Raw genomic sequence first — 26210 nt, 5'->3', positions numbered from 1 at the left:
TGTAAACTGGACTCTCACCCCTTTAAAAAAAATCATGTAAAGCAGACAATATGTGGCCATGCCCACTTTTACAAAACTGACGTGATCAGTGTAAACCGCGGCAGAAAGCTCTTTTGCGCCAAATTTGATTATATTTTTGGGTGGCGTTACGATTCTTCGGCCCCTGTATTGCCCGTATCCGTATTACCCGATCTCGCTCGGTGATCTGACATCTTATCCCCTATCCTTTGGATAGGGGATAAGATGTCTAGTGGCGGAGTACCCCTTTAAGATAGAATGACTATAACCCTTCCCTACATAGCCTTGCAATCTTGTAGCTGATTCTATAAATGCCATTAACCTTTCAGGTGACAACCTAGACCAGTGGTCTTCAACCTGCGTTCCTCCAGATGTTTCAAAACTACATCTCCCAGCATGCCCGGACAGCCAACGGCTGTCCGGGCATGCTGGGAGTTGTAGTTTTGCAACATCTGGAGGTCCGCAGGTTGGAGACCACTGACCTAGACAATGCATCTAGAGTCAATCTCAGTCTGTAAAAAGGATAACTTTGTTCTTGAGTTATTTTGTAATGTGCTACATGCATTTTCAACTCCACCTCACAAACATAGACATAACCATTCCACAGATATCCAAGCCACTCGGTCTCATTTTTACAGGCACCAATAGGGAAAACAGCTTAAACAGCTCAAATAAATAAGCATAAGCACTTCCACTGGGTAAATATATGTCCACAAAGTGCCCCCCTTCAAGAAGTAGCCTGCGAATTTAAAGCAATCTTAGTACAAAGTTAAAAGTCTAGTTCAGAAGTTTGATTCAGAATTCTTAGTGGTAAGGTGTCTCTACTCACCTCTCAGCTACGGACGTTCATTTTCATCTGTGGCCTGCTCCCGATCTGTGGGGTCCCGGTTGCTATCAGCAACCGGGACCCGTGGCTAATACCGGTCATCGCCGATCGGGCTGTTGTCCGGTAATAACCCTTTTGATGCCACGATCAAAGTTGATTGCGGTGTCTAAAACGCGAGAAATCCATACCAGCTAGCTCAACGGAGCTGTTCAGGACCGCCGCGGTGAAATCGCAGCACCCCAAACAGCTGACAGGACAGCAGGAGGTGCCTTACCTTCTTCCCGGCTGTCCGATCGGCATTTGATTGCTCAAAGCCTGAAATCCAGGCTTGGGCAATCAAGAGCAGAAAACACTGATCAATGTAGTCCTATGGCAATGCATTGAACAGTGCCTGCAATCAGTGTATGCAATGTTACAGCCACTAGAGGGGGCTATAACACTGCATAATGTGATTTAACCTTCCCTAATAAAAATCAAAAATAAAAACATATGTGGTATCACAGTGTGCATAAATGTCCGAACCATAAAAATATACCGTTAAGTAAACCGCACGATCAATGGTGTATGCACAAAAAAAATTCCAGAGTCCAAAATAGCGTATTCCAGAGTCCAAAAAAAATGAAAGTGCAAAAACTGAAAAACACTTGGTCCTTAAGGGGTTAAAAGATTTTTAATGCATAACTTAGACATCACTGTTAACCACAATATTTACCTAACCAATATTGATAGTTTCTGGATAATTCAAAATGTTTCTGGTTTCCTTTTTGGAAACATATAGTGTATATGAAGCCATATAGTTCTTCAGCAAAAATAAGAATGATATTGTATACTTGTGTGTAAAGGCACTTTCCCCAGCCTGGCGTGTGCACACTGCAGCAGAATTATTAAAAAGGGAATATATACACCATACTAAAAGAAGCTAGCAGTATTCTTGTTAAAGGGGTACTCCACCTCTAGACATCTTATCCCCTATCCAAAGATGTCTAATCGTCTGATCGTCTGTTCTGGCTCCCGACCACGGGAACGGAAGATCGTGACGTCATGACTCCGCCCCCTTGTGACGTCACGCCCCACCCCCTCAATGCAAGTCTATGGGAGGGGGCGTGACGGCTGTCATGCCCCCTCCCATAAACTTGCATCGAGGGGCAGGGCGTGATGTCACACGGGGGTGGAGTCGTGATGTCACGATCTTCCGTTCCTGTGGTCGGGAGCCAGAACCTCCAGCGCTGCCGGAAGCAGATACAGGTGGGTGCTGCATGCTATATTGCGGGGGTTCCCAGCGGCGGGACCCCCGCGATCAGACATCTTATCCCCTATCCTTTGGATAGAGGATAAGATGTCTAGGGGTGGAGTACCCCTTTAAGAGTCTTTTCACACGTACAGTATTCTGCGCAGGATTTTCTGCTGCAGATTCCAATGTAAATTGAATGACTGAACACAACTTCAAATCCTGCGCATCAAATCTGCGCAGAATACTGTACGTGTGAATAGACCCTAAAGGTTTCTTTACATGTTCGGCAAAAAATGTAGTGCATCTACTGAAGTGCCCCTGTGGTGTTGCATACGTCGAACAGACTTCCAGAATGATTAAAAAGCACATAACAGAACATAAGTCTATGATCAGGCGTTATTTGCAATCCAAGACCTGTGCCAATGGAGAAGTCTCTGTATCCAGATCGGGAGAAACTACTGTTGCCAAACACGTTGGGGTCCCATCCGAAGTGAGGCCACCTCCGCGTGGTGGATGGGGGGACACAATTTGATGAAAAAGTGCTCTAAGAGCCTCCATTTTTGACCAAGATGCTGCTGCAACCTTCTTTTTGTATACTCTGTATTTTCCACAGCAGCGGGCACCCGTGTATTAGGTAGTTGTGCTGGCTATTTTTCTTTTCTTTTCTTTTGCTGTGCAAATAAACACTCAATTAACGATCTTAAGTGACAAGTAAATGAGGAGGAGAAATCATTCAATGTGAAGAAGGACAAGAACAGACAGTGTTTGCTACAAGATTAGGTCTTTTGGATCACAGAGTTAGATACACTAGAACCTTCGGTAATGAACAAAGTATGCAATTTTAAAAGGATACTCCAGAGAAGTAAAACGTATTCCCTATCCACAGGATAAGAGATATGTTTCTGATTCCGGATGGGGGGGGGGGGGGGGGGGTATGCTCAGCCATCAGGCCCCCTGCGATCTCCTGTAAGGGGCCGACCCCCACCCTCGGAGACAAACTTCAGTAAGGGCCCACTCGGCAAATCATCAATTGAGCCAGGACCCCACGAACAGAAGCTTATCAGAAGTTTTAATTCCACGGAGTACCCCTTTAAAGTGTATTGATAATATCTTAATGAGACATTAGTACATTGTATTACTTTTATTTGTATGATAGCTGAGGTTTCATTAATAAGAGCATATCAGGTGTGTACTAGGTATTTAAGGCGATCTTGTATCTGGCTTCAGTAGGCACTAGTAAGGGGATGGACCCCGAAACATCGCACGTCAAGATTCAAATAGTCTAAATGCACATCTACACCAGCCATGGTATTATAAAACTTCTTTTTGCTCATTAAAAGCTCTTTTGTAATTATGCATTGCACTTAATGAATAATAAAAAGGAAGTAGCAAGAAAAAACAACAACGTTCCAATGAGATATATTTAAACTTTCCCCTCCCTGCTTTTTTTTAAAGCTATTTTTCCTGTGGATCTACATGTGTGGTTAATATACGGTGTGGTGGACCTCTGCCTCAAAATTCGGTGTGTACAAACACAGGTGCACAATGTGGTTCTTATTTTTGCAGCAATTCTTTATGCCAGTCGCAGCCCTGTTACCTGTTCCTTCTCCACACTGTCCAGAAAGTTTGCTGTAGTATAGTAGTGTTGCGTGCTATGTGCTATAGTTGTCAACTGCAATGTCAGACGCTACATGCTAGCTACTACCTAATCACCCCCCTACAGCCTTAACTTCATACACCCAGGATGGACCTCTCTCACCATCAAGCCAGTTAACTCTCTTGTATTTCCTGCCATATAGATGTTTCTAGCGTATATATTCCCCACCAACATCTACACCCCAACTACTAGCTACAGCTCCATCTTTTCCAAACTTACATCCATCCCAATGAATGCATTAAAAAACAATAGCTTTAAAGGGGGCTTTCGCAGGGGACCCAGCTGCTGGATCCCTCACGATCTCCATGCCAACGCTGCAGCATTTCGGTCACGGAAGCCTGGGGCTTCCATGATTGTGACGTCACGCCACGCCCCCTCCATTCATGTCCATGGGAGGGGGCGTCACGCTTCCTCCCATAGACATGAATAGAGAATAGAGAGGGGTCATGGCAGCTGTGATCACCAGTCATCTGCATTCAGCCCCCCCACCCCTTATGGCTTCTTGCCCTGAGTTCCCAGTACTCATCCAACTCACCTTACAACCAACTTGTTTCCCACAAATCAATATCTATCACCTAAAGATGCGATGGGTGATTAATATAAGCTTCCTGAGGACCCTATAATCATTTGGGGTCTCTTTATCCATATGTTTAATAGACTGTTTAATAGACCGTCTTTTTTTTAATTTTTATACCAAATGTGGCTCAATTACACCTGCCATATCTGAACTGTAGCCTAAATTTATAAATGCAAATAGCTGCCATACACAATGGACAGACAAGTCCCACATACTATAGCAGTGTTTCTCAAGCCTGGTCCTCAGGGACCCCCAACAGGTCATGTTTTTCTGGATTTCCTTAGTCTTTCACAGTTGATATAATTATGGTCAGTGCATCAGGCATGATATTACCTGTGAAATACTAAGGAAATCCAGAAAACAGGACCTGTTGGGGGTACTTGAGGACCGCGCTTGAGAAACACTGTATTATAGTAACGTTGTTTTATTGATCTGACATTATTCTCCACTATAAGAACTAAATGTTTTATATATAGAGTACATCACTATAGATTTTGTTACTGTGAGGCTATCATTGATGTTTCCTTTCTGCCTTTTCCTATGTTAATATTTAATGGGACATTTATTTTACTGCTTGACAGTAAATTTAACATTATCTATCTATCCTGTTTATGGGAAATGGCAATAAATTACTTTTTAGGAGGGTAGAGAGGATTGTCTGACCGAAATAGGTTAAAATGATTGACCTTCTTTAGGGGTGGACAGACCATTCAGGGATTCTTGCACTGCTTATTGGCCACATTATAACAGCCCACGCCCTTCCACCTAGAAATACGCCATCTTCTTCTATGGATGTCTGAATCCCATGCATTCTTTATTGAAGTTATATACGTCTGCCTGTCTACTGGAATCACTAGCGTAAGCTCTATGCCCAAGGTAAACTCAATGGAAAGTGTATAAAACCCGATGCACTGAGATCCCCCTAGTTGTGGCTGCAACCAGAGAATTTCAAAAGGAACTTGTACCATGAACCTTATTGCCAGAGAACTCAGACTATCCTCAGTCTACCCTTGTAGAATTTTGGAAAGCCTGATTTTTAGACTGTACAAGACCCGAGCCTTTGGTGTAGCAACCCAAACACGCACAGATCCTTCATTTATCTCCACAGTATTGTACCCTATTTTTACTTTCACTGTTTTACACCCAACAGATCGCTGTGGCTTTTACCAGTAAAGAAATATGTTTCTATGATCTAAATTCCAAGCAGGACCTGTTTTGCCAGTATAAGCTGCAAGGATTACCTGCCACGCCAATATGCATGGATTACTGGAACAACACAGATGATGGCAACGATGCTATTCTTACATTTGGAGATGTCAATGGGCAGGTACGAATCTGAAAAGAGAAAGCAGAAGGCACTCCATGTGTAGGCTCTAGGGATGGCAGGGTGGGGGAGGGGAGCCAACAGCTTACCAAAACAGGTTGTGTGAGCTCACACACAACAATGGGGAGCACATAATGATAATGAAATCTCGTCCACAGCCTTTCTGGAGTAGATAGAGTGATCAAGAAGGTGACTGGAAACAGTGCAGGAATAACTTCAGCACTGGATGAAGGAATTTGGCAGGACCACGAGAGTAGAACCAGGCTTTTTTATTGTGCAAAGATGCAACGAGTTTTGCTGCTCATGCTCAGCTTCATCAGACTTGCCTGATGAAGCTACTCATGTGCAGCGAAACGCGTTGCATCTTTGCACAATAAACAAGCCTGGTTCTACTCTTAATTCTAAATTCTTTCATCCAGCGCTGAAGTTATTCCTGCACTGTTTCCAGTCACCTTCTTTCTTTCTCAATGGGGCAGGTAAAGCATCTTCATGTCGTCTATGTTTCATAATGTTATTGTCCGGTAAAGACTGTGGTGGTAATACACTTCTAATCTTCATAGGTCCAGGCTGTTTGTTTCACAACAGCTATGATATCCTTGTTTGAGCGACCGGCTAATTCTACAGAAGATCAGCAGACTACTCTGTACATTACCTGGAAGGAACTAGTCGGTGGATTCCACAAATGTTGCTTTATTGTAAAGCATGAACTTCATGGAAACAACTGGGTGCGACAAGGTGATGTGCCAACTCATTTGTTTAAGCACTAAGAGAAATGAACTCATTTGCAAGGCCAATGCTATTGTTAGCTTTCAACACAAGACAAATGGTTGCTTTCCCCTTCATACAGTCAAGAATGTGAATGAGGTTATTGCTGTTGGTTGCATGCAGCCATAGCAGGTAGTATGACTTCATCTGCCTCGATAACTTATGGCTCTGCTGAGGTATCTGTAAGGTCCACCATAGTTTTAGGTTTTCCTGCTTGCATTATGAAGTCATGTTTGCGCCATGTTATGGATCATTTCTACCCAAAAACAGAAGTCCCTGAATTGTCTTCATTGGTGATGTTTTAACAAATCCATTAAAGGGGTACTCCGCCCCTAGACATCTTATCCCCTATCCAAAGGATAGGGGATAAGATGTCTGATTGCAGGGGTCTCGATGCTCGTTTGTTTAGAGTGTTGGGTGCAGCGCCGGAGGCTCATGATGTCACGGCCACGCCCCTCTCTTGATGTCACAGCCACGCCCCATTCAATGCAAGTCTATGAGAGGGGGCGTGACCCATTGACTTGCATTGAGAGGGCATGGCCGTGACATCACAAGCCTCCGCCCCGCATCACTAGTCATCCGGCACAGGCGGGACCCCTGTGATCAGACATCTTATCCCCTATCCTTTGGCCATTTCTGAATGGGTAAAACAGATACCAAAGCAGACATTGTATACGCCCTTCTGTGTTTAGTGTGGTTGTCAGCCAGGATTACATCTAAATCTGCAATACTGTACAGAATTACAATGCATAAGATTCAGAGTCTGTGGAAAACCGGATAAAAATCCTCTGGGCAATGTAATGCTTGTCAGCTATTTCAGTAGAGCCAGGACAATCGATTATAGTAATAAAAGATTTCACAGAAGAAGGTAACTCAGGGACATGAGCACAATGAGCGATGCCAGGCCATAAGTTCAGAACATGCTATGTGAATTTTGCATTAGGTGATGCGACACTGGAAGGCATAGTCTATATTATGCTTCACTTTAGACATTTTCGTATGCAGAAACTATTCCCTTGATTCATGTTATAAACAAAAAGTTGTTTGTAATCCCAGCCTTATGGATGCACTCACATGCTCTTGTGTCAAACCGGCCCGTTTCGTCATACAATTCTTATTTATTTTCCTCATAAAAGTTTACTTTTTGTCATTTAAAACATTCTCAAAATGTCCGCCGGAAAATACAAGGTGGACATTCCGCACATTACTTGATTCGGCAGTACTAGGAGCGCTCAGAAATGTGCCGTCTCCATAGACAGCAAACATCTAAAAGCAACCAAGGAGTCCAAACCTTATCAAACTTCCTGGGGAACCTACGACTAATATACAGGGCCTGGTATAGCGGAACATATTTATTCACCAGGGCTATCCACCTAGACAAGGGAGGGGAGGATGTATCCTTCCATGTCATGACTACCACTTAACGGGCACAGAACAGTAGGAAACGGATCAGTACAGGTTCATTGTTTCTGCGGACGCATGAGTTATGAACGGTACAGCAGGATCCTATTGAAATCAATGGGACTCTGCTGCAGCGGAATTTCCAAGCTGAATATTCCCATGGAATTACGCTCGGAAATTCTGCTGTTTTAACATACGTTGCCGTGCGGAATTGTGCATTGGAATTTTGCACAGAGATTCTGCAGCAGCAGAGTCCCATTTCGATGTACGCAGAAAGAATGAACCTGTCCATTCTTTTTGCGGACTATGCATGGAGGGGGCATTTATCATTGTAGGTGTAAGGGTGGGTTCACACCACGATTTTGCTATACGGTTTCGGCATACGTTTTCATAAAAAAAAAATTAGGAAACCATACAGAAAACCGTGCCCATAGACTTCCCATTTAAAACCGCATGCACCATAATGTATACGGTTGTCTCTGTTTTTAAACTTTTTTTTTCGGACAGAAAATCGTGGCCTACCACGGTTTTTGGTCCGGGTGAAAAACCGCATTAAACCGTATACGTTTTTTTTAAACATGGGAGTCAATGGGAACCGTGCGTACGGTTCCATCCAGTTTTCTCCATACGGTTTTTGACTTTCCACTGTTTTTTTTTCTTGGAATTTCAATCAAACAAGTGAAACTTTCTTGATAATGGAGTGAAAAGTTCAAAACGTATACAGTTTTTTTCTTAAAAAACGGATGCAACCGAACATCACTTTTCAAACCGTATACAGATAAAAGTTTGTACACACGTTTTGATACAGTTTAGTCAGGTTTTGAGGAATCCGTGTTTTTTTTAAATCAAAAACCTGATACGGGAACTGTATTGCAAAAACGTGGTGTGAACCCAGCCTAAGTGAAGCATTTTTCTATACCTTATTTTTTGTGTGCTGGAAATGTGTAGGAGCACCAAATGTATTAAATGGTCGCAGAGCATTTGATAAATTTTGCGCAGGTCACATTTTCTGAAATTTCACTCCTTACATACACCAAAAAGCTAAGCTAAGTCTGGACTTGTGTAGTTTAGAGACTTTTTGGTGGTTTTGCGCCAAAAAGGTGCAGTTCATAAAACCATCCATATCATGCATATTGACAAAATCCGGTTAAAACTCAAAATCAGCAGAAATGTGTAAACCAAAAAAGGACACTTGCACCAAAATAGCGTCAAATATAGAAGGAAAAAAAAAGGGTAAACACAATGATAAATGCCAGCCGGAATGCATTGCCATCTATGAGATGGCGCATTCCAATGCTGTTTTGGCGAAGCCCGCAGTCTGCGGACGTTTCAATGTGTGATCATGGCCTTAAAGGGGTTATCCAGGAAAAAAACTTTTTTTTATATATATCAACCGTCTCCAGAAAGTTAAACAGATTTGTAAATGACTTCTATTAAAAAATCCTAATCCTTTCAGTACTTATGAGCTGCTGAAGTTGAGTTGTTCTTTTCTGTCTAAGTTCTCTCTGATGACACCTGTCTCGGGAACCGCCCAGTTAAGAAGCAAATCCCCATAGCAAACCTCTTCTACTCTGTGCAGTTCTGAGACAAGCAGAGATGTCAGCAGAGAGCACTGTTGCCAGACAGTAAACAACAACTCAACTTCAGCAGCTGATAATTATTGAAAGGATTAAGATTTTTTTTAATAGAAGTAATTTACAAATCTGTTTAACTTTCTGGAGCCAGTTGATATATATCTATATCTATATATATATATATATATATATATATATATATATATATATATATACAGTAACCCCCCGACCTACGATGGCCCCGACATATGATAAAATTGACATACGATGCTTTTATATGTCGGGGCCATCGCATTAACTGCTATCCGACAGCGCAAAATGCTTAAGCTGCTGTCGGATAGCAGTGTAATGTGCCCCAGCAGGTTCACTTACCTATTCCCGCTGCTCCGGGTCCACTTCGCGATCCTCCGGTGTCTTGCGCATCTTCTCGAGGGTCCGGGCCTCGTTTTCCGGTGTCGTTATTATGTCACTACGCACGCCGCGCCGGCGCAGCAGCGTAATAACGTCACCAGAAAGCGAGGCCCGGACTCTGCAGAAGATGCGGAAGAAGCCGGAGGATCGCGAAGAAGACACCGGAGCAGCGGGACAGCATCGGGAGCCCCTGGGACGACATCGGGAGCGGTGAGGACCTGGTCCGGAGCGGCGGGGACAGGTGAGTACAGCTTCCTATACTTTACATTGCACGGATCCCTCAACATACGATGGATTCGACAAACGATGGGTCGTTTGGAACGAATTACCATCGTATGTTGAGGGACCACTGTATATATATATATATATATATATATATATATATATATATATATATATAAAATACCCCTTTAACATGGCATTGGAATTTTGGAATACCCCCTTCACATGGCATTGGAATTTCGCATGAAGATTCCGCATCAGCAGAGTCCCATTGTATTCAATGGGATTTTGCTGCACTGTGCATGCTGCAGAATTTCCACCTGTCTCTGGCGTGGAAATTCCGATTTGTTGTCCGCAGAAAGAATAAATCTGTCCAGTCTTTCTGCGGACTCTGCATTGAATGCATTGCTGTCTATGAGACGGCGCATTTCCGTGCGGCCTTAGCAATCTGCGGACATTCCAAAGTGTGAACATAGCCTTAGAGCCTTAGATATAAAAGAAATAATACACAGTCCAGAGTAGTGTTTCCCCACCAAAGTGGCTCCAGCTGTTGCAAAACTACAACTCCCAGCATGCCCGGACAGCCTTTGGCTGTCCGGGCATGCTGGGAGTTGTAGTTTTGCAACAGCTGGAGTCACCCTGGTTGGAAAACACTGCCCCAGAGGATGCTGCCTTAGATATAAAAGAGAGAATACACAGTCCAGAGTAGTGTTTCCCCACCAGAGTGCCTCCAGCTGCTGCAAAACTATAACTCCCAGGATGCCCGGACAGCCGAAGGCTGTCCGGGCATGCCTGGAGTTGTAGTTTTGCAACAGCTGGAGTCACCCTGGTTGGAAAACACTGCCCCAGAGGATGCTGCCTTAAATATAAAAGAGATAATACACAGTCCAGAGTAGTGTTTCCCCACCAGAGTGCCTCCAGCTGTTGCAAAACTACAACTCCCAGCATGTCCGTAGTTGTCGTTTTGCAACAGCTGGAGTCACCCTGGTTGGAAAACACTGCCCCAGAGGATGCTGCATGGTACGTAGAGTTAGTAGGCTATGGCTGGCTACCGCTGCATTGAACTTTTCAAGAAGCAATAGACAATTTAAAAAAAGATTGAATGCCTAAATTCTCCCAGCCATTTTAATGTTCCCATATTTTACTCCTCTTGGTGAACAATGTCACATCACATCTAGCTGCGCGAAGGTTACTGCATATGTGTTAAGGATAGGCTTTGGTTTTGCTCGAATTGCTTCCAGTACCATCATTCACCCTCCAATCTGACAATACGACTCTGTTATCATTGCGGAAATATTGTAATCTAATTGCTCAGAGAGCCGTACCTGAAATCTCCTGTCTCTTCTGACCTAAAACCTTCTGATTGATATTCCTATTTCCAGTACATTTAGGAAAAGGCATGTTCCATGCATTATGGTCTAATAAAGTCGCAGAAAAGCGGCGGCGGCGACGGCAGCACACTTCTGCAGATCGCTTCCAGAAACGTTTCGGTTGACTAGGAAGGGTTTGATTAAAAAGATGACAGCTTCTTAATTGACCTTAAAGAAACTGTACTTCTCTCCTAACATTTCCCGATCCGTCATGGTAATAAAGATCATTTTTGGATTTGCTTGACATTTTTTCGTCCCTGCGACACTCTGCTTGATGTAACGTCTTGCGCTAAACTAATGAGGATATTTCTGTATTCGCTCTCAGTTACTTACAGCTCTCACTTAGAGGCATTTCTGTCATGTACTACAAGTGACAATAACACTGTAATTCTGGCCTGGAGAGAAAAAGGAAAAGCCCATCTGAGGACGACCTCTCTGAACATTACTAAAGGAATTAATGGCTTTGACTACCATTCGGGACTAAACATAATTGGTATGTATCCGCCCTGAAAGACTGAACAGGACAGCGCTAATTCATTTTTTATGGCAGCATTTCGGAATAACAATGTAAGATAATTTGTTGTACGTTTTGTCTTTCTACCACTGCGGATGGCAAAGGCTTTCAGTCGAGCACATTTGACCAAATGTGTCTTTAAAGGGGTACTACCGTGCTGACAACTTATCCCCTATCTAAAGGATAGGGGATAAGTTGCCTGATCGCGGGGGTCCCACCGCTGGGGACCCCCGCGATCTCGCACGCAGCACCCTGCTCTCATCAGGCCCCCGAGCAAACATCCGCTCCGAGTCTGATTACTGACGATCACGGGGCCAGAGTATCATGACGTCATGGCTCCGCCCCATGTGACGTCACGCTCAGCCCCCTCAATGTAAGTCTATGGCAGGGGGTGAAACAGCTGTCTCGCCCCCTGCCATAGATTTGCATTGAAAGGCAGAGCGTGACGTCACACGGGGGCGGAGCTGTGACGTCACGATCACCGGCCCCGTCATCAGACCCGGAGCGGATGTTCGATTCGGGGGCCTGATGAGAGCGGGGTTCTGCGTGCGAGATTGCGGGGGTCCCAAGCGGCGGGACCCTGCGCGATCAGGCAACTTTTCCCCTATCCTTTAGATAGGGGATAAGTTGTCAGCACGGTAGTACCCCTTTAAAATAGATGCATTTCTAAAAGGAATTTTTAGGGTAAGGTCACTCCTGGCACATCCGCAGCGGGTTTCAAGCAGCTGAAATTTCTCTTGCAGATTTTCAGCATCCCGCTGCTGATGCACTACGTGTGAGGCTACCCTTTAGGTTATGTTCACACGGCGGAATTGCTGCCAAAATTTAATGTCACACAGCGGAAATTCAGCATTCCGCAAAATTTAAGACCTTTGATTTTGAGGAATTCCATTGAAGTCAATGGGACTTTGAATTTCAGCAGTATTCAGTGTTCTCAGAACACAGAAATTCCACCAAAATTCCACTGCAATTTGTGCAGAATTGCAGAAATTCCACTGTGAGAACATAGCCTCACACGTGCGGATTTTCTGCGGATTTTATGCTGCAGATCCGCTGGTGAAGGCCCGCTCTATGCTGGCTTTACATGTGCCTGCTCGTAGTGGCAATACGCCGCTACCAGCAGGCACACTGCGATGTGCAAGTCGCAGTATACTCGCACATTGCCTAACTCAGAACAGGGAGAGCGGCCGCGATGTACGAGTATGCCGCGCACATCGCTGCAGTGTGTCTACTAGTAGCGGCGTATTGCCGCTACCAGCAGGCACATGTAAAGCCAGCATAGAGTGGGCCTTCACCAGCGGATCCGCAGCTAAATACTCTGTGAAAATCCGCGCATGTGAACGTACCCTTAGAGGGTTTTCCAGGATTTGGTTCATCTGATTGAAGGGGCCCATGTATGGTCTCTTCCCTCCCACCAGGTACAGCTATAGCACCATACACTCGGTATCGGTAGTGATTGTACCTATTGCAACTCATCCTAGTTACTTTGTTGGGAGAGCTACAATACCAGGTACAACCACTATTGAATGTACAGAGCTGTGCAAGAGCCTCTTTAAAGGGGTACTCCCGTGGAAAACTTTTTTTTTAATCAACTGGTGCCAGAAAGTTAAACAGATTTGAAAATTATTTCTATTAAAAAATCTTAATCCTTCCAGTACTTTTTAGGGGCTGTATGCTATAGAAGAAATGCTTATCTTTTTGGATTTCTCTGATGTCACGACCACAGTGCTCTCTGCTGACCTCTGCTGTCCATTTTTGGAACTGTTCAGAGCAGGAGAAAATCCCCATAGCAAACATATGCTGCTCTGGACAGTTCCTAAAATGGACAGAGGTGTCAGCAGAGAGCACTGTGGTCATGCCACAGAGAAATCCAAAAAGAAAAGCATTTTCTCTTTAGTATACAGCCCATAAAATGTACTGGAAGGATTAAGATTTTTTTATAGAGGTAATTTACAAATCTGTTTAACTTTCTGGCACCAGTTGATTTAAAAAAAAAAAAAAAAAGTTTTCCACGGGAGTACCCCTGTAAAGCTTACTTGTAGTACAATGTAGTTCTGGTGTTTTCATTGCAGTACAATGAGCACACATGATAACCTTCTACCATGTTATAGGAGGGTGCGGCTTACATATAATGGTAGCAAAGGGCTACAAGAATGATCCATCTACCAGATTGGCACCCACTTATGGGTAGCGGTCTGCCCATCCAGTCCTAAGTGCAGACATGCTGATGTATTGCCTATAAGGGTCAGAGAGTTAGAGTTCCGATCTGTTACTGCAAATGGGTACTGTTAAAAAGGGTACTGTTAAAGGGTAGCTTGCTTTCCCTTTGGAGAACTTGATGTGCCCATATACTATATGGTCCCCCATTGACTTATTGAAACAGACCCAGGTGATTATACAGGTAAGTAGTAAAGCTGGCATTACAGCATAATAAAGCTTTTCTAAAGCCTAGGAGGAACTCTAGACAGAGTAATAGTCCAGGTGCATGCAGACACAGTGTTAGGCGTTGGTGTTGCTCATGGAAATAACAAGTCATTGATGAATCAATGGTAGTAGGAACAGTTCATGGCACTCACCCACTGTGTCTTGGTAAAAACAAGTAACTTTATTTCACTTGATTTAAAATCCATAAAGTGGTTTGGCAGTCAAGGAAAACTCAAAGGAACAATAGGAGTGACGATCGTTTCACCCGAATGCACTTCATCAGAATCCACCTGAGGTAAAGTCTGATGAAGCGCATCCGCGTGAAATAATCGTTACTCCTAATGTTACTTTGAGAGTCTGCCCTGTATCATCCTTGATTGCCAAAGCACTTTATGGATTTTAAAGCAAGTTAAATAAAGTTATTTGTTTTTACCAAGACACAGTGGGTGAGTGCCATGAACTGTTCCTACTACCATTGACCCAGGTGATTAGTTTCCTATCATAAGTAGGACCTACATCTATTTTCTGGATAAAAGCCAAGGGGAAATCTGTGAATAAAAATCAGGCCCCACAGGATTCCTCAATGCCGTGACGTCAGTACTGCCTGTACTACCCTGATAACAGCCCTTGGGGTGCTTCATTTATTTAGATAACTTTCACAGGATTAAAAATTGGCCATGCAAATAGAATTGAAAACCACTTCTGCGAGTTTATGACGTCCATAAAAATGTAATCAAATTTGGTTCAAAAACAAATTGTTACAACAGTGCGAGAATTCTCAGCCTGTCGCCATAGCAACGCCATCTTATTTCTCATACATCATACACTCCTTACTCTAGGCAACACTGTGATGTGCCTCTGGTCCAGATATAACTTATGATTAGCATGGACAAGGTGCGCTTGATATTTCTAGAGAGCGAGCTGCAGCTATATATTTTGGCCATACATGGGACCTAGAGGTATGATTTCACTAAAAGCATTGGAGAGACAGCTGATATGATTAATGGCCACATATACTGTAAAAAGAATTGACTGCTGAGATGATGGAAAGCGAAGTGGCATTACATACAGAAAAACACAATTACATTTCTCCGTCCTATGACTACATAGTTTGTATCTCTACAAAAACAGGGCGAGTGGACTGCTTGACTCTATGGTAAATCAACTCTATATATATATATATATATATATATATATATATATATATATATATGTATATATGTATATATTATTTATAGCTATTTTAGTTACGGTAATTGTATTATACTGGAGACTCACCGTTCAGCAGTTGTCTCTTGTCAATTAAAGGTAATACCACACGTCACAGAGCATGCCCACAACACTTGTCCGTGAAAGTGAATGAATCTGTTTTTAACTAAGGTTTATGATGTCTTTGTTCCTGCTGTAAAGCAACTATCTGTATCTGTTGTTCACTGGTCAGAGTTGTTCTTAATCAATAAATAAACATAGGAACATAGTTCATATTTTAATTAGTAGTAAAGTAAAGTATGGCAATACTATCTTGTTAAGTAAAGTGTCCTGTGTCAATTAAATGTTGTTTTGCTAAAATTCTACATCACTGTATAATACCCCTCACATGGCTCAAGTCCTGCAGGAACGTGTGGCAACTGAGTTCCTGAACTTTTTCCACAGCAGAAACACCATTCCCATAAGCAGGAGTCCTGCAGGACCAGCCTTTGGGTGGAGGAGTTCCCACACTTTTTTCCCCCCAGAATTTGACCCCTGACCCCTCATCAATACGACTTCATCTTAAAGTGGTATTAGGGATGAAAAAATAATTTGCAAATCAACTTGTGCCATAAAGTTATACAGATTAAGGGTAGAGTCACACGTATAAGCAGCGTATTTCACGCTGTGCAAAATCCGTTGCGCAGCAGGAAATACGCTGCCTATTCTTCTATGAGCAGACACAAAGGGTTACCTACAGCAGCCCTGCGTGCGCAGTAAGGTTTGGAAGCGTGGTAACCCTGTGTGTCTGCTCATAGGAGAATAGGCAGCATATTTTGTGCAGTGTGAAATACACTGCGTATACATTACTTGTGACCCTACCGTACTAAACTACTTCTTTTTAAAAAATTCAAGCCTTCTAGTATTTATGTATTCCCCTGAGGATGTCATGTAATTCTTTCCAATCACTCACAGTGCTCCATGTCATAAACAGTCCAGACTAGAAAAGGTTTGCTCTTATAGATCCTGAGGACAGAGGTGGCAGCAGAGAGCACTATGCTAGACTGGAAAGAACTAAACAACTTCTTTAGGGCATGTATCTGCAGATAAATACCGGAAGACTTGAACTTTTTAATTTGAGGTAAATTCCAATTTTGTATGACTTTTCCGACACCAGTTATTTAAAAACAATTTATTTTCGCTCTAGAATACCCCTTTTAAGTAATTGTCTTCTCTGCTTGGCAGGGGAGAGACTGCAATTTTGCTTGCCAAGCAGAGAAGACAATGGCCCAGATTTATCAAACTGTGTGTGAAAAAATAGAGTTATTTGCCCACAGCGACCAATCACAGCTCAGCTAACGAGCTCTGTAAAGTGAAAGCTGAGTTGTGATTGGTTGCTAGGGGAAAATCACTCCATTTTTTTTCTCACACAGTTTGATAAGAAGCAGATGGCTCACCACACCAAGGATTATGCTACATAACCTATGGAAAAGAGGGAGAAGAGAAGCAAGACTAAGCATACATGTCCTCCTCAGCTCTTTTACTGAGATGGACCCAGTAAAACAATCGAAAATAAACATCAGGTGGAGATATACAAACATTATTCCTGGAATGCGAAGAAAGAAATGATGATGGCACTCACCACGTACGGGGTGACAGCTGTACTTTATTCGATAACCGGCAGATTACAGCATGGGGAAGAGGGACGCCAGGAGTGTGTTAACACACTCCTGGCGTCCCTCTTCCCCATGCTGTAATCTGCCAGTTATCGAATAAAGTACAGCTGTCACCCCGTACGTGGTGAGTGCCATCATCATTTCTTTCTTCGCATTGCTCCCTGAATTTCTGATTGAGCACCCCGCTTAAGGTGTACTGACTGTGGGTCCTTAAGCGTCAGGACATTGGGCGTATGAGAGCTGTGCCGAGCTCTCTTTCTCTTCAAAAGAAGATTATTCCTGGAATATCTGGTGATATGAGCATTTTTAAATAAAAAAAGGCTCAATATTTGGGGCAAGATTTATTTATAAACAATATTTTTTGAAGGGCAACCACTTTAGGCTGCTTTGATCCATACCATGATGCCCATTCCTTACACCAATAGCAAATACTGGACGGTTAGTTAAATAGCTAGAATGTTGTATATGAGGAATGTCAATATAGGGATATGTCGGCACTTCCGTGGAATCTGCGGTGGTGCACGAGATAGGGTAAAGCCACAGGTAGAAGAAAGATGATACCCAGCACTCACCAGTGATGCACAGTGAAGATTTATTATGCCATAGTGTAGTACAAGAACGCATTTCGGCGTGTGAGCCTTCTTCAGCTGACAGCTGAGGAAGGCTCCCACGCCGAAACGCGTACTACACTATGGCATAATAAATCTTCACAGTGCATCACTGGTGAGTGCTGGGTATCATCTTTTTTCTGTATATGAGGAATGGGCAGTGTCCTTATATTGTTCAAAAATAAGAGCAAGGGGAAAGCCAGACCACCGATTACTGAAAAGACAGAGACCCCCAAAGACACAGAATAGCGATGTGCATAGAAATCCTGCTCTCCCGTTCTTGCATAGAATACCCTTTCAATACCAAAAATAACACTAGACTACTATACAATTGAATAGAAATGTACAGGACATAAGTTTATTCATGCAATGTTATTTATTTATGGGGATAAGATTTTCAGACCCTTTCATGCCTTACACTCATTGACAAAGCTGGTGAATAGATCCATGGAGAATGTTTTATCTGCCTGCCCGCTGCTCTGGAGACTGTTGTGTTCTTTCCAGCTTCCTAGCTGACTATACATATACTAATGGAATGAATAGCTGCCATTGCTCAGCATCCCGCTTGAGTGCACTCTTGCAGTGTCCATATTTTGCAATTATTTGGCCCAAACAGTGTTAAAATATTTACATGTCTGTGTTTTGTTTGGAGAGAGACAATTTTCCTATAAATGCTGGTGCTGGGCTTCGGTGTTTGAAACCTTTAGCATTCATAGCTCATTGTGGCTTAGGAGGTAATTACAGGGCTTCATTGTTTTTGGAATATAAGGTGGCTGGACAGAAAAGCTTTTGATCCTTTGTAATCTTTCCTGAGAAAATGTCTGAACCGAGCTTTGCTTTGCTAACGTCTATTTGCCATATAATGGCAATATTTCATAGTTTACTTTGCCTTTTGCATGCATGGCATATGAAGACGTGCAAGGCATTATGTACAGGGATGTCCATGCACTGTTTTCTGACCCCTTGCATTAAAGGGGTATTCTAGGATTTTTGGTTCTTTGAATGTAAGCCAGGGGTAGCAAAGTTAGTCTAGTTACTAATATACTTACCGGTGTTTGGTGGCTGGTATCGAATTTCTTTGTCTTTCTTTTCCCTGGAAGTTCATTTTTTGCAGCCCACAAAATAAGTGTTGTCTCAGACCTTTCCCAGGTTGCTGTGCGGCTCGAGACAATACATGAGTGGGTGAGACTGCTGTAGTAATGTTGGAAGCAATCCCACCATTGATCAATGTCTGCCATGTTTCTGAATGTATACACCTAACCTGTCAATCACTGCTGACATGGGTGGCTGGACGTGGTGAAACGCTCTTCTAGTGAATATGTAATGACCACTTAAGGGAATTATCAATTGAACTTTTTTGTTAAAGGGGTACTCCGGTGAAAAACTTTTTTTTTAAATCAACTGGTGCCAGAAAGTTAAACAGATTTGTAAATTACTTCTATTAAAAAATCTTAATCCTTCCTGTACTTATTAGCTGCTGAATACTACAGCGGAAATTCTTTTATTTTTGAAATGCAGAGCTGTCTGCTGACATCATGAGCACAGTGCTCTCTGCTGACATCTCTGTCCTCTTTAGGAACTGTTCAGGACAGCATATGTTTGCTATGGGGATTTCCTTTTACTCTGGACACTTCCTAAAATGGACAGAGATGTCAGCAGAGAGCACTGTGGTCATGATGTCAGCAGACAGCTCTGTGTTTCAAACGGAAAAGAATTTCCACTGTAGTATTCAGCAGCTAATAAGTACAGGAAAGATTAAGATTTTTTAATAGAAGTAATTTACAAATCTGTTTAACTTTCTGGCACCAGTTGATAAAAAAAAAAAAAAAAGTTTTTCACCGGAGTACCCCTTTAAAGCATTTGTAAATATTTTCAAAGTACAGATATAATAAAACAATTTGTCCAATTTCTGAACTGTTAACACTTGTTCTGTCTGGTTCTTTATTTGAGTGATGGGCTCTCCCACTTTCTGTCCATGAATATACCCTCCGGAATCCTGTTTCTCTCCTGTTGTGCCCTTTAGCACAGACTACAAATGCTGTGGATTTATAAGTTAATTGTGCTATTAGCCTAATGGCACAACAATGTCTTACGTTGTGTGGGCTCACAGTGCACCGGATCTGCCTCCATACTAAGCAGCTCTTTGAAACATCATAGTATGGTGAAAGATTTACTTTACATTTTAAATGGGGCACACCACACAGAACAATGTCACAGGCAGAAGAACAGTCAGAAAATGAATACTGCAGGTGTTGCAGACTATCTTGCTCTGTAGAGTGATGTTCTGCACTTCTGGTCGGGGAACTGGCAGAAGAATTGTGGAGGGGGAGTAAACAGAGTGGGAGAAATGGAAAGCAATGTATTCTGGGAATTGTATTACACTAGTATTACTGAGCAACTGCTCAATGAAGAAGTAATGTTTCTGACATGGTAAGAGTAACATAGAAAACCACAAAAGAAATGGATTTTGCTGGTTTCAGAACTGAGGCAGCACGTAAGCAATGCCATATGGTGTTACAACATTTTTATATATTTTTTTACCTGATGTCAGAGTACCCCTTTAAATTCATTTCCTCTAAACACGTTTTAATGTACTTGTTGCATTTTTATTTGTGTATATGATTATTTATTTGTGTTATATATATATATATATATATATATATCTCAATTTTTTTTATTTTTAATAATAGCAACTGCTGGAATTGATCACAAGATTTGCCTATGGAACCCATATGTTGTTTCTAAACCTACTGGCATTCTGCAAGGAAACATGGCCAGTGTGATCGTTGTCAAATTTATTGCCAGCCGCAAACAATTGTTTAGCTTTTCTAAAGACAAGGTAAGAACAGCCCATAATAATGGTTAGCATGCATGCAGTAGCTATACATCACCAATGATCAGTTTACAATGTCAATAGTATTATAGTTGCATTCTTTTACAGTTTTACAGAATCTGTTATTTTTACAAGGAAACAATTTTCTTCCATCGTTTCGTCTTTAGCATTATATATGGTCACAGCTCTGTGACTTACAGTCAGGACCTTGCATGTGATTTACAACTGCAGTATATAATGTCTTGCAGGTGTTGAGGGTCTGGGACATTCATCATCAGGTGTGCATACAACGCATAGCTGGAATCTTCCCCAAAACGCTGGAATTTCAATTGTCCTTCTATTTCTATGAGCCCCATGGACGTCTATTTTTGTCCTTCAACAATCAGTTGTCAGTACTGGAGATGAAAAAGGAGGCAAGTAAAAGAGTTACAAGTCATGAGAAGCCTGTGACATGTGTGCTGTACAACTCTACATTCAAGCAGGTAGGTATAAAATCCAGGAACCACATTACTGTCTCATGCAAACATCTGTATTGTGAGTCTTTGTTATGCAAAGCTGTACGTAGCTTGATATAGGCCTTCACTATATTTCTGCATGCTTTCGCTTTTCAGTAGAGGGATGCAGAGGTTGTTTTTTTAGACATACATTCACTGGCCACTTTAAATGTTTGTTAATCCAAATAGCTAATCAGCCAATCACATGCCACAAACACAATGCATTAAGGCATGTAGATGTGGTCAAGACAACTTTATGAAGTTAAGATTGAGCATCAAAATGTGAAAGAAAGGGGATTTAAGTCTTGTGGCCAAATGGGCTGGTCTTAATATTTGACAAAATATTGGGATTTTCACGCACAACCATCTCTAGGGTTTACATAGAATGGTCCAAAAAAATTATCCAGTGAGTGGCAGTTGTGTGGACAAATATGCCTTGTTGATGTCAGTGGAGAATGGGCAGACTGGCTTGAGATAACAGAAAGGCAACAGTTATTCAAATAACCACTCGTTACAACCAAGAAATGCAGAATAGCATCTCTTAACGCGCAACACATCAAGCCTAGAATTAGATGTTCTACAGCAGCAAAAGACCACACCAGATGCCACTCCTGTAAGCTAAGAACTGGACACTGATGCTACAGTTCACACAAGCTCACCAAAAGTGGACAATGGAAGACTGGAAGAACAGTATCTGGGCTGATAAGTTCTAGCTGCACGATTCAGATTGCAAGGTTTGAATTTGGTGTAAACAACATGAAAGCATGGATCTATTCTGCCTTGTATCAACAGTTCAGACTGGTGGTGGCGTAATGGAGTAGGGGACATTTTCTTGGCACACTTTGGGCCCTAAAAGGGGTACTCTGCTGAAAACTTAGCCCCTATCCAAAGGATAGGAGATAAGATGTCTAATCGAGGGGATCCCGCCGCTGTGAACCCCCGCGATCTCCGGGTTGCGCCAGCATTGTCCGGACATGGAAGCTTGGAGCTTCCACTTTCGTGACGTCCTACCACACCCCCTCCATTCATGTCTATGGGAGCAGGCGTGTACGTGTTCGCCAGTCATAGGACACGGAGCGGAGTTCGCTCCGTGCACCAAATGACAGGGGTGCCACAGCAGAGATCGCGGTGGGACCCCCGGGATTAGACATCTTATACCCTACCCTTAGGATAGGCGATAAGATGTTTTTAGTGGAGTACCCCTTTAGGTACCAAATGACAGCCTACCTGAGTATTGTTAGTGAAGGATTAAGATTTTGAAATAAAAATAATTTACAAATCTGTTTAACTTTCTGGCCCCAGTTGATTTGAAAACAATTACTTTCCACCGGAGTACCCCTTTAATAATAAAGGTGCCACATTAAAACCTGAAAACCAGCCCTGTCCTAATGCTCACCCTACTCATAGTGTATACAAGCTGAAAGCTGTGCTACCTTATAATGAGCACATAGTGTGAATGCAACAGATTAGAATTGTTTTTGATGCATCAACATTTAAAAATAATTGACAGAACATATAAAAGCTTGAGATTATTTTCTGGTATATAACATTGTTTTACGATTTTCTCTTTGCTTTCTTTTTTTATTCTATGCAAAACAAGATTAAACAAATGTAAAATGTGTATCTTGCCGACAAGTTAGTTCTTCATTAGGTATGTATGAGTACTATAGAATATTTACCGTACGTTCTGTTCAACATATGGTTAGAAATTCCCTTGTGAATTTTGTTCTATCCTAATTCTGTTTCAATAAACGTTGTACATTTTTACTGAAGCGATGAAGAATAAAATATTACATCGAATTGTTATTCTTTTCAACAGTTTTGACCAAGTAAAATGATTCAGCTGATGTCAAGGGCAGTAAGAAACATTTTCGTACTAGTGTCTTAATTTACTCCATATAATGCGATTATCTACGTGAATGATTCCATAAACTTTTTGCATACAGTGAGGAAATTCAATTATGTCGTATTCTTCTTTCCATAGAGTATAAAAGCTGTTTCCAGTGCTACACACAGAGACTTTTCTTCATCTTAATGGCTGCTTTGTTTTACTTATTTAAAATATTCAAGTCTATTGTCTTTTAACTACCGCAATATATGTTGCTGGAAAAGTGTCTTATCATAACCAAATACTTTACAGTTTTCTTTGTTTTCAGCAAACTTTTATAAAATTGCAGTAAGATTGCAAGGTTTTTGCCGCTATTTAATAATCCCCACCAAAAAACCTTCGAATTGCCGCAGCCTCAGCCATTTTACTTCATGACAATAATCAGCTTTTACATGTCACATGCTACTAGATCTTTTGTGTGTCCTACTATTTCTCGCCAACTTTCCTATGTGATAGATTATTTCTGATGTAGCTTTTCTATATACCTAGGCAGACCATATTTCCTTGAGACAAAAAAGGGTAATTGGCAAAAATTAGATGGGGTTATATATATATATATATATATATATATATATATATATATATATATAGTTGTAGGCCCTTATACTGTCCCCATATATATACACACCGTATTTTCCCGCGTATAAGACGACTTTTTAACCCAGGAAAATCTTCTCAAAAGTTGGGGGTTGTCTTATATGTCGGGTGTTGTCTTATAGGGCGGGTGCTGCAGTCTCATTTTTAAATGTATTCCGCTTATTCCTGGCCATATATATACCTCCTGCAGTGTACCTTATATATATATATATATATATATATATATTTTTTTTTTTTTTTACACCTGTTTGCATGCCCACGATCCGAGCGCTTCTTGCAGTGACTCCGTCCTGCCCCACCTCCTGCAGTGTGATTGGGCACATCATACCACGTGACCAGGACACCTAGCGAAGCGTCATTGGTTACCGGAGCTCCACAGTGGGCTCGAATATATGCATCTACAGGGCTGCCTAGCGCTCAGCGGCACGTCCAGATATGGTGCGGGCTCCCGACTTGAGCCCCCGTCATACTGGCTGGCCCTCAGCTGATTCCTGTAGCTGGGGGCTGGCGTTAATAGCCGACGTGGTTAATCGCCGTGGCTGGCTATTAAACCTTTAGATCGCCATTGTCAAAGCTGACAGCGGTGTCTAAAGGTGCGTTTATCCCATCCCTGGTGGCCCAGTGAGGTGGATCGCCCCCACACAGCGCGATCGCAGAGGGGCGATCCCCTTCTGAGGTAGCCTGAGGGCTTACCTCTCCTTCCATGCCAGCTCCTGCACTGAGAATGATGAAGCCTGGCAGGACCAGGCTTTATCAATCTAGCGCAGAGCACACAGATCAGTGTGGTTCTATGGTACCTCATTGAGCTATAAAAAAGTTATAGGGGACAGAAGAGGACAATTTTAAATGTATACATTTTTGTACATGTAGTTATGATTTTTTCCAGAAGTACGACAAAATCTAACCTATATAAATAGGGTGTAATTTTAATCGTATGGACCTACAGAATAAAGATAAAGTGTCATATAGTCTTATACGGCAAGTATATCCCAAACTCTATATTTTAACTGTAAAAGTTGTGGGTCATCTTATACGCCCAGTCTTCTTATATGCTGGAAAATACGGTAGATGTAGGCCATCATAATGCCCCTATATAGTTGTACGCCCCCATACTGCCCTCTTATATAATGTAGGCCCCCATACTGCCATCTATAATGTAGGCCCCTTTACTGCCCCCATATTTAGTTATATGCCCCCTCTGTGCCCACATATAGTTTGTAGACCCCTCTCCTTTATACCCCCATATAAAGTAGTGTGTTGGTAGCCCTCAAAGACATACTGCCACCAGTGGCCCAGCCATTCTGCCCTGTTGCTTTGATGTTCCACTGCTCTTTCGGTCCAGGGTTGGGATCTACTGCTCTGGTTGGGCCATAACTGTAGGTCCCAAAACTGGAGGAGCAGTGAAGCTGATGTGGGCAGAAGTTTAGCTACCATCACGGTGCCCGCTCCAGGGTTTATGCCAGGGTCTAGGCTTACACTCATCTGACCTCCCCTGGACCACTCTTCGGGGGGTAACACTTTAGCAGCTTCACTTGTCACAAGTATCGGTAGCTACTGCTCACTGACTTAAAGTGGCTGCGTCCCTGTGCCACCTTAAGATCAGGCAGAACAGGATGTGGCTACTTTAAGAAGAGTGATCAGTGACTGCTGTGTCACGTAAAACACACAAATGTAAATTTTCTGTGGTCTTGTTTAAAAATAAAGTACTTGGCAAAATCAAAATTTTTTATAAATAAATTATATATATATATATCTTCATTTTTTCATACTAATGTTATAAGCCTGATCACTCTACAAGCTGCGGTTTATAGAAGACCTTCTAAGGCTGATTTTACGTTAGCATTGGATCCATATTACAGCCCTAAGTTCTCGCCTGAATGAGTGTCTGATGACCCACAATGACAGCTCACTGTATTATGTGTCCATATTATTCTGGTGTAAAACCAGCCAACAGGCTTATTTACAAGGGCCAAGGGCAGGATAAAATGCTTTGATCATCCTGATCGGCACTTGTTTACTGAGCCTTTACGGGGCTTAACTAATGGTGCAGCCAGGCCGCACAAGCAATCAGTGGATTGTTCCGGCAGCCATTAACCTCCATCATTGTCGATAATAGTAACAATGGTTTTATTGGCCCCACAAAAGATCCAATCAGCTGACATTCCTAGAAACTGTGTAAAAGGGCCCCAAGACGTTTATGAGCAAACTGTCTTTTATCTAATTTCCTATGTGGGCAAGTGCTTAATGCAATCTTTCTTATGTACCTGAGAAGAGGAGGACTGAAGTACCCATCAGCCACTGCTTCTTGCCATTGAGGTTTAGAGATACTGTAAATATCCTAATGGCTATTATCTTGCCATTTGCTTGTGTATTATATTACAACCTAATACTTTTTAATGCCTGCCTGGAGATTGACTTTAATCTAAAATGATCCATAGCTCCCTCTGACACATTGCAAAAGTAATGCAAAGTGTATGGTTGGAGTTAGGATGTGCTATGGTAAAATTATTACCCAAGTTTTCTTCATTTTATCCATGCACAGAGATAAACGACAAGTCAGAAAGCAGTTCCTTCTGTACTTTATCATCAGTATGTTCCTTTTCTGTATTATA

General features: G+C 42.2%; 1 protein-coding gene across 2 annotated transcripts in view; it reads left to right on the top strand.

Moving 5' to 3' along the window:
* The window catches only part of WDR49 (WD repeat domain 49), a 117938-nt gene that overhangs the window by 11478 nt on the left and 80250 nt on the right, over positions 1-26210 (top strand). Inside the window, exons 3-7 of one of the 2 annotated variants that reach the window (XM_056565093.1) lie at positions 5460-5636; positions 6194-6368; positions 11702-11869; positions 20477-20625; positions 20868-21101. In XM_056565093.1, the coding sequence (XP_056421068.1) occupies positions 5460-5636; positions 6194-6368; positions 11702-11869; positions 20477-20625; positions 20868-21101 (903 nt within the window). The remainder of the gene's footprint in view (positions 1-5459; positions 5637-6193; positions 6369-11701; positions 11870-20476; positions 20626-20867; positions 21102-26210) is intronic. The other variant, XM_056565094.1, reaches the window with a different exon arrangement.

The sequence above is a fragment of the Hyla sarda genome, chromosome 3 (assembly GCF_029499605.1).
Source record: "Hyla sarda isolate aHylSar1 chromosome 3, aHylSar1.hap1, whole genome shotgun sequence".
Lineage (NCBI taxonomy): Eukaryota > Metazoa > Chordata > Amphibia > Anura > Hylidae > Hyla > Hyla sarda.
Note: the sequence above shows the minus strand (reverse complement) of the source record. Positions and strands in the feature narration are given on the sequence as shown.